This window comes from Perissodus microlepis, chromosome 6 (genome assembly GCF_051167445.1).
Source record: "Perissodus microlepis isolate ML-2025 ecotype Zambia chromosome 6, ASM5116744v1, whole genome shotgun sequence".
Lineage (NCBI taxonomy): Eukaryota > Metazoa > Chordata > Actinopteri > Cichliformes > Cichlidae > Perissodus > Perissodus microlepis.
Genome location: NC_140466.1, coordinates 31,267,406 through 31,277,496, shown reverse-complemented (window position 1 = coordinate 31,277,496; position 10,091 = coordinate 31,267,406). Strand labels below are relative to the sequence as shown.

The following is a 10,091-nucleotide window of genomic DNA, read 5'->3' as shown; positions in this document are numbered from 1 at the left end:
CTGAGTCTTTCTCCAGACAAACTACATTCAAAGCAGCTCAGTTAAACATGTGACATGGCTACATATTATTATATGTTCATCTAAAACCTGACAGTGCTGACAGTGAGAGCAGAGACATGTGACACTGTTAGTGGTTATTTTGTGGTACAGACAAAAACCTAACAGAAGAGAAACCTGCAGACACAATGGCTTTGATGTTTTCATTAATGGCATCAGAAGCACACAAAGTAAAGTGCTTAAGATTAGAGCTCTTCAATCTCAATTGGATTTCAATTTCAACTTATTTCTACTGTAATTTATATTCCAATAAAGTGAGCGTAATCCACTGATGGATCAAGAAGCTGCAGTGTCTTTGCTGTGATGGTAAACGTTTATCATTGGAGAAAAAAATCACCATATTAACAAACGTTTCTTTATTGAGCACACAGTGGCTCGATAGTGGAGTAGAGATCAGCTGTGTGGTTTTCACTGAAGGGCAGTCTGCTGTAGTGATGATCATCCTGCCCTGCTGACTGAGCTGAGATGTTTTCATACATGAGATAAAGGTTCATCTGAGGAGACGAGACAGTGATCATGTTTTCATGTTAAACTGCATCAATAACTAATAGCTGGTTGTTTGTTGTTAGTTGTCATTATTGTCACAGATTCTAAAACAGAACCTCTCTGACAAACTGAACCTAAACCCCCAAAAAATGATTGAAAGAAGAAATGAGAAACAAAGTCATTGACATCTTAAAAGGGTTGCAAAAGCATTTATAAGGCTTTGGGGCTCCAATGAACCATGATGAGAGCCAACAGATTATTTTTTTTTCCAAAGTGGACAGCTTTTGCTGAAGTGCAGCTTTTGCTATAACGGTCCACTTGATAATCATACTTTAGGTGTTTGTTACGATTTTTTTATTTTTATATTGAGTTATTACAGTCACAACAGACATGACCGGGGAATGGATAAGAGAAAGGAGAAAAAAACACGTATAGGGAGCCGTAGCCCTGCCCCCCAGGACATGAAGCAGGCATTAAAGACACCCGGGACCCAGACATCCAGAGGATAAGAGCCCCAGGAGTACCATTGGAGGGAAAGTCGGGGTACCCACTAAGAAAAGAGATGAGGAGTGCCTCGGACAGGAGTCACCCAGGATCCATGGTGCTGAAGCCTTGGCGATGAGCCCGCAAGCTCTGCCTGCAGCCTGCTAGCCTGCCAGAGACCCTTGGGCCCCCACCTCTCAGCAGGCCCTGGACAAAGCCAGGGGGACCAGGCCCCACCAAGCAGCAGCTGGCGGGTGGGGCACCAGCCACCGCAGGGAGCATGGTAGGGGGAAATAGGCCCCCACACCTGGGGCAGCATGAGATGTTCTGAGAAAGGTGGAGTCTAAGACACAACCTGACACACACACATACATTCCTATTGCTGCAATGTCTCTGAAATTCTGTAAAGTTTATGGATTGGAAGTCCTCTTTTTACTGTTGCACAAAAACAAATAAATTGGTGAAAGGATAAAACATTTCATTTCACAGTTTAAACATGACTGGTCTTAGAGATAACACAATAATGTTCACCTAATACACAAGAAGACAGTGATAGGGAGAAGTATTAAACCCAGCAGAGCTGCAGAAACTCCTGCAGCTGCTCGTATCCGTGTTCCTGTGATACTTTGGACAGTGAGAGTCTTTGGAGCAGAGCTGATATCTTTGTTGGTTTTCACAGCACACGAGTAGCTTCCTGCATCCTCCCTGCTGACTGGGTCTAGGATCAGATGTTTGTTCTGGTTCTCTCTCGGGGTCAGAGGTCGACTGTTCAAGTACCAAATGTAGTTTGTGTTGTCAGTCAGAGGACAGCTGGTACTGCAGGTCAGTGTGACTCTCTGACCCTCTGTCACCACTGCAGAAGGACTCATCTTCACTCTCAGCTCTGAAAAACACTCAGACTGGTCAGTAAATGTAACACAAACTAGTTCTCATTAAAGAGAAAACAGGATTTGGTGCTTTGGATTTTCACTAACTTCTGAAGAGCGCAAGAAGCATTAAAAAACTCTTTGTAGCCTTTTGACTTAATAAAACATAATCATCACCTGAGGAAAATTCCTGCATCTTTTTCTTGTCAATTCAGTTGAAAGCATTGCAGAGGATATTGTGTTGACAGTTGTTTTTACATATATAATGACAAACCATAATTACCTGTGACAATCAGAGTAACTCCAGGAAAATCAGACTCTATCACTTCTTCATTTTCTGTTGTGATTGTAAACCTGTGTTCCCCTGAGTCATCTTTCTTCAACTTCTTTAATCTGAGGATGTTTTGGTTCTTCATGCTGTTATCATACTCCACATGATCTGCATCCTCAGTCAGCTGTTCAGCTTCCTCCTCAGCATTTCCCTTAAATTTATACCAACATTTAGACTGTATCTGCTCGTAGTCAGGATGTGAGTATTTACAGGAGATGTTGACTGAAGATCCTTCCAGAGCACAGATTCTGCTGTGGACATAATTCAAACTCCAGCAGGAATCATCATTTACACCTGAAATATCAATGAAACAGAAATATAACATACATACATAAACAGAAATAATTTACAAATCATTTCCATTTATGTATGCTCTTGTATCACATATGTAAATGATTCCCCTTGATCATAAATTTTTAATCAATTGCTATACAAATATTTTATCAGGACCTGTAAGATATACAGTAAATTATTGATTCAAAAAAACTGTTTTCAGAAAAAAAAACTCAGTGAATTATTACAAAATCATTACAAAATATATAAAATTATTGCAAAATAAGCACTGACAATTGCCAATAGCTATAACAGAGACTCACACGTCATACAATAATGAGTCAAAATAGCCTAAAAATGCAAAAGAACAACATCTGTGACTGTTCCAACAAAATAAAACATTATCAGATCTTAAAAATGGTGTTTAACACATTATTATTGTAGCATTAAAATTTACAGTGTTTCTGTTATTGTGGTCAGATATTCTAACAACAACACGGAACAATCAACTGTACCATAACTGTTCTATTTTGTAAGTTTACAGACAATAAGTAATAAGTTTACTCACAGACGTCAGCAGAGCGCACATCCTCAAGACCTTTTACAGCACAAGACAAACTGTCATGATTAGAGCTGGAAACTAGAATCTGTTTTCCCTCCTGCACTGTAGGCTTTCTGTTCTCATACCACACAAAGGAAATCAGAGGGTCAGTCAGAAAACAGCTGCTGTTACAGGTCAGTCTGATGTGACCTCTGTGTTCAGCAGGAGTCCTCTGGACATGAATTTCTGTTGGGAGATGATAAACACATTTTCCACCAGTTCATCTCTGTCATGTCAAATAAATTAACAAATAAAAATGAAGTTTCAAAGTGCAGTTTGTCCAGAACTTCACCTCTGGGATATGTGATGGAGCAGGACTCGTCCACTGATGTCTGCTGAGAAGAACACATTCTCCCTTTAGCATAGGTCACACTGAAGCAGGTCGGAGTTACAGAACCTGAAAAACACCACTGATGTTTAAACAGTGAAATTATTCACGTCTGTCGGACATTTCATAACATGATGAGGAGGTGTCCATCATGACTCACCCACAGAGACTTCAGGGGCTCTGAGATCCTCGTAGCCTTTGACAGCACAGGAGTATGTGACTGCTTCCTCACTGCTGAGCAGCTCTTGGTACCAGGGAGACCAGTCCTCATAGAGAAACTCTCTGTTCTTGTACCAGATGTAGGCTGCAGGCTTTTCAGTCAGAGGACAGCTGCTGCTGCACATCAGTGTTACTGTCTGTCCCTCTGTGGCAGGAATCACCTTTACCTGCAGCTCTGAGAGGTCACATGACCAACATGAATACACTGATCATTCATAAACTCATTCATTTGTGATGCATTTGTAAAAAGAACTGTACCTGTAACTTGGAAATTAATTCCACTTTGTTGGCACTTTGATCTGTCAGCAGTTTTAATGCAGCAGTAAAAATTTACATCACTCTCTGTCAGATTATTGATTGTTAGAGTGAAATTACTCTCTGCTGACATGCTGTACTTTACATGTGTTTCATCTGTAGTGAACAATATCTTGGAGATAGTCAAGTATCCAGTGTACCAGCTATTTCTTGCAGTGGGATGTTGATGTGAGCAGGGCAGATTCACTGATGAACCTTTCAAGGCACAGATGCTGTTTGGTTTTCCCTGAACACCTTTAACACAACATGTGATTAGAAAACATGGTGAACATTTATGCTAACTTTCTTTTCTGTGCTAATCTGTGATGACAGCATGTTACTGTGAAGGATCACAATCTGGGGCTTTTGATACGCTTGACAGTTCAGAACAGATAGACTTTTCTCTTTTCTCAAATAAACTTGTAACTTTTTTCTACATTCCTGACACATATTCCTTACAGTTGTCATGAAGAGAAACAAATTATTCTTACCTGAGAGGCACAGAATGAAACCCAGAAACAAACATCCAGCTTCTGCCAATAACATAGCTGTTATTAATTTTAACTTCTAACCAGAAAAAGTTGGCTGTATGAATATTTTAAAGGCCTAGTTACTGCCGCTGTTCATATTAAACTTGAAAAAGTTTCAGAAACCGGAATCAATCAACAGCCATCCAAGAGGATAGACTGAATGCAGAGCTGATTTAAGTGTTTCTCCAAGCTGCATTCAGTTTTAATACCGTCGCTTCCTTGTTTATCAATCATTTCTTTCACTACAAAGAGACCTCTAGTGTAGAACTGATATACTGCAGCAGATATTCAAAATCATATTGGATTCATGTTAATGTAATTCTCATCAACGTGACAGGTAAGACCTGAGTCTGGGAACCACCTTTGGTAGGCGGGGCTGTTTTTCCTCTTTATAATCACAGGTGCAGTTAATTAGTTGATCTCCTGTTTGAATCTGGGGCTGTCTGAATGCCTGGTCTAAGCAGTGCTATTTGGCCTTTTAATCTTTCTAAGACAGCTTGATTTAGGTTTTATACAGTGTTGGGGAGTAACAGAATACATGTACTGCTGTTACATATTTAAAATATAACAATACTTTTATGATGTATAAGCAAAGTCCAACATCCTAAACTCTCACAGGAGCCATTTTATAGTGACTTAATTTCTGTTTAAATTGTTGAAATCATCACATCACACTGGCTTTAATACTAATCTTCATATCTACTTGTTATCCAGTTATTTAACAATGGATGCTCAACATCTTTAACAGCACAAGAGAAGCTTTCTGAAGAGTCTGTACAGTAAAGTCTTAGTGTTTAGCATCTCATAATATGATGAGAACTTGAACTAAGCTTTTCAAAAGCTAAATGTGGCCTGAAAGAGGTACCTATTTCAATATGAATTATCCTTAGTGGCAATGGACTGAGTAAACTTGGAGAACACATCAGTAAGAATCAATACATTTTTATGATCATCAACAGAGGGTTCAAGGTATTAGAAATTAATTGCTAGAATCTGATTAGGCCTTCCAGCCATGAGGTGACCCATGGTTGTTTTAGGTCTGGAATAAACTGCCTTAGCCTGAACACTGTGTTCACATTGCTGACAATGATCCTCAACCTCTAAACACACCTGGCCTATAACATCTCTTCCGTATCAAGTTTTCAATTCTGCCTATCCCCTGGTGACTATGCCCATTATGCAAGTCATGCAAAACCTCATTCCTGAAGCTCTGAATGAGCTAGGGATGCAAAACTTGGGACAAAGCGGTGATAATAGCTAGCAAACCCTAAGAATGACCTTAACACAGCAACAGAGCTAGGGGTTTAGATATCCAGCAGATATTTTGTCTGGGTCATTTGCTAACCCATCCTTGGAGATCGCATGCCCAAAGCACTTTACCTCTGTCTTCAAGGAGCAGCATTTTTCCAACTTAGTTTTCAAGTTTAGAATCTGCAACGTCTCCAGAACTGCTCCTGAGTACTGGATATGCTCATCTACTGTGGCAGAAAAGACAATTACATCATCCAGATACAACAATAAACATTCTGGGTGATTCTGGGAACAAAACATTTACTCCATCAATCTCTGAAAGTGCTTGGTGCATTACAGAAACCAAATGGCATGTGATTAAATTCAAATAACCCAAAACAAGTACAGTTATCCGGCTCAGCAACAGGGCCCTGATTGTAGCCACTAGTCCAAGGCCAAAAACCAGCATCCACTGGACAACACATTCAAGGATTCCTCAATTCAAGGCAGGTGAAAAGCATCCTGCCTAGTCCTTGAATTCAACAGACGGTAATCCACACAAAGCCTCAGTTGCCATGGTAAAACATTTTTCTGCTCCTACCTCCTCCAACAGACTGGTCAGGCCATCTGATTGGCTTACAATTTCAACTTGGCACAAAGTGCCAAGCTGACTGTGGGGTGGCAAAATGGCCTCAGTTAATCCCACATTGGTGATGGGGATAAATACAGCTTGGGGATAAATGACCACTCTCACCAAAGGTGGAGAAGAAAGGAATCCATGAGGCAAACCTGTATCTAATGGTTCAAAAAGCGCACTTCCATTGCGGGCTAAAGGTGCTTTTCAACATGTGGTAGGTACAAATTTCATTGTGCCTGCTGGGATGCAAATTCTTCTCCTACATTTAACTCTCACTGGGCCACTAACCTGTACTTCAGGCTGCAGCTGGGCGGTGTGCTAAAGCCTGCTGCCAAAGATCTTCCTGCACTAAAGGAAGGTAAAAAAGAGTAGGGCTATGTTCCAAAAATAGCTCCCTATAGCACTCACTGATCACATTCATGCCAAGATCTCCACATATTTCTGAGTTGGGGTTGGCCTCCAAAGGATCTATAAAAACTAGCACGCCACTATTGGGTATTTGCCAGCCTAACACCTGACAATCAAATTCCAGGTAGCCTACATAGGAAATATCTAGCCCATTAGCTGCACTTAACCACAGCCAATGGCATGATTTCAGTTTATCTGGACGCTAGTTCTTAAACTGTTTGGCAAAGAAAACTTTCTGTGATGGTAGTAACCATGGACCCAGTATCTAGTAAACATGAGACATCTACCCTTCACATGTTAATGTAACCTTTGGACAGGATCCTGACAATTGGGGTGGGGGGGGTGGGGGCAGATATTTGAAAATTGCAACTGTTGGAGCCAGTTATGTCCCCATCTGATATGTGGCTCAGCATAACAGAGGGTACTAGTTTACTGAGCACACATTAAAGGTGCACTGAAAAGATGAGCTCCTGCTAGGGGCCATAGACTCAAATGCTACTACCGTCTCATGATCACAATCTTTAGCTAAACGGCCAGGTTTTTGATGCCATCTGCAAATAGCCTTCCTTCCTCTCTGCATAAAACTAGGTTTACTTCTTGTATGAGCAAGTCTCAACTCATGTATAAGCTGGGTCTGCTGCTGTTTTAACATTTGCTTAACCTCTGCCAACTCTGACCCAACAGTATCCATTGGCACATTTACCTGTATAGTGGATGCTGTACACTGACGGGACAGAATAACTCCTGAACCGGCCTTGTTCTGCTCCTACTCACCTTTCCCGCTCCCATCTAAGGTCTTCATCTCTGACAGTATATCATAGTCTGGATGCTCACAAAAACAGTCCTTTTAAGCTCACGGCTCAAATTTCCATCCCCAAACACACTATAAAAACTGATGTCTAAGGAGCTTGGAAAGAAAAGCGTCTGGACTTCTTTAAGTTGCTTAAAGACATTTCACCTCTCATCGAGAAGCTTCTTCAGTTCTAAGAGTCAAATGGTGGAGAATCCCAGATTTAAACCCAGTGGGAGTATCCCCCCAAAGAGGGACAAAGGACCCCTGATGATCCTCTACCTAATCACATGAGCCAAGGTATTAGATTAGGAGCCAGAAACCCACCCCCAGAAAGCAGCAGCTTGGCAATCTGCAAATTAAAGCAGGACATCACACTGAACAATTTACCTCAGAAGGAGTATCCCTCCCACTTTTCTTCATATCCGTTTTTAAGTGACCTATCTCCAGGTTAGGGTCGCACCCTAATAAGTATCGGCAAGCTGTGGCGAAGTCCACTACCAAACTCCACCAAAACTCAAGCACAACATTTGATGTGACCTACCACTCCAATAGAAGACTATGGAATCCACATCAAGCTGTCGTAGAAAAGTAAAAAAGGCCAAATAGAACAGCTTAGACCAGGCGTTCACACAAGCGATACAGAACAATGATCCTTATACAACTATTGCAAGAGCTTGGTCGGCATAGCCGGCAATAAGTCTTACTTGTTTCTGGTGGGTGATGGACTCCGCCAGGGCTGCCCTTTGTCTCTAATTCTGTTTATAATTTTGATGGACAGAATTCTAGATGTAGCCAAATGGCATGAAGGCTTCAACTTGTGTGGTCTCAGAATCACATCTCTGCTTTTTGCAAATAATGCAGTTCTGTTGGCTTCATCAGGTGATGGTCTCTAGCCCATACTGGTCTCTAGCTGAGTGTGAAATGGTGGGGATGAGAAACAGCACCTCCAAATCTGAGACGTGAGTGGGAGATTGACAGGTGGATTGGGGCTGCAGCTGCAGTGATGCGGGCTCTGTACCGGTCTGTCGTAGTGAAGAGAGAGCTGAGTGTAAAAGTGAAGCCCTCAGTTTACTGGTTGATCTACGTCCCTACCCTCACCTATGGCCACAAGCTTTTGCTAGTTCCAGGCATGTCCCACTGAGAGGAGGCCCCAGGGCAGACCCAAGACATGCTGGAGAGATTATATCTCTCGGTTGGCCTGTGAAGCCTTGGTTTTCCCCTGGATAAGATGGAGGAGGTGGCTGGTGAGAGGGAGGTCTTGGTCTTTGCTTAGGCTGCTGCCCGTGGTACTAGTTTACTTTACTAGTTTACTATATTTATAATCCACATATACCATAATGGTTTCCTAAATGTTGCCAATACAAACAAAGTAGTAAACCTAAGTAAGTCACATTTTAAGCACAGTTTAAAAAAATAAAAAATAAAAAATAAAGCCTTAATGTCAATTCAAACAATGGCAGTGAGAAACAAAGTTTAAAATAGCACTACAGGGTGGGCCATTTATATCGATACACCGTAATAACATGGGGATGGTTGGTGATATTAAAGTCCTGTTTGTGGCACATTAGTATATGTGAGGGGGCAAACTCCTCAAGATGGGTGGTGACCATGGTGGCCATTTAGAAGTCAGCCATGGCTGTATCCAAGATGCATCTTGGATACAGCTTTTGTTTTTTCAATAGGAAGAGGCCATGTGACACATCAAACTTATTTGTAATGTCACAAGAAAAACAATGGTGTGCTTGGTTTCAACGTAACTTTATTCTTTCATGAGTTATTTACAAGTTTCTGACCACTTATAAAATGTGTTCAACGTCCTGCCCATTGTGTTGGATTTCAATGCAACCCTCTTCTCCCACTCTTCACACACTGATAGCAACACCACAGGAGAAATGCCAGCACAGGCATCCAGTATCCGTAGTTTCAAGTGCTGCACATCTCGTATCTTCACACCATAGACAATTGCCTTCAGATGACCCCAAAGATAAAAGTCTAAGGGGGTCAGATCGGGAGACCTTGGGGGCCATTCAACTGGCCCACGACGACCAATCCACTTTCCCTGAAACTGTTCATCTAGAAATGCTCGGACCTGGCACCCATAATGTGGTGGTGCACCATCTTGCTGGAAAAACTCAGGGAACGTGCCAGCTTCAGTGCATAAAGAGGGAAACACATCGTCATGTAGCAATTTCAAATATCCAGTGGCCTTGAGGTTTCCATTGATGAAGAATGGACCCACTATCGTTGTACCCCATATACCACACCAAACCTTCACTTTTGTTGTTCCAACAGTCTTGGAGGGATCCATCCAATGTGGGTTAGTGTCAGACCAATAGCGGTGGTTTTGTTTGTTAACTTCACCATTCACATAAAAGTTTGCCTCAACAAAATCTTCTGCGTGAACTGCTTTTCAGCTTCTACAAACATCTGGGAACCCAAATGCTGCAGTCTCACATGCATGATGCAGAATTTCAAAATTTCACTCCTAATACATGTAGTGTTTGATTTGGCATTGTCTTTTAGCCAAAGTCTGAATGTCAGCAAACTTTTGCTGC

At 41.6% G+C, this 10,091-nt stretch overlaps 1 protein-coding gene across 1 annotated transcript; it reads right to left on the bottom strand.

The window, feature by feature from the left end:
- Window positions 1–736: 736 nt before the first annotated feature.
- LOC146385972 (uncharacterized) lies at window positions 737–4,698 on the bottom strand. Its single transcript, XM_084931984.1, has 7 exons — window positions 4,430–4,698; window positions 3,903–4,193; window positions 3,586–3,819; window positions 3,390–3,494; window positions 3,065–3,283; window positions 2,176–2,517; window positions 737–1,909 (listed from the first exon to the last, which is right to left on the bottom strand). Exons 1-7 carry the CDS (start codon window positions 4,482–4,484, stop codon window positions 1,554–1,556), a joined length of 1,602 nt encoding a protein of 533 aa, XP_084788110.1. The 5' UTR covers window positions 4,485–4,698; the 3' UTR covers window positions 737–1,553.
- Window positions 4,699–10,091: the final 5,393 nt, after the last annotated feature.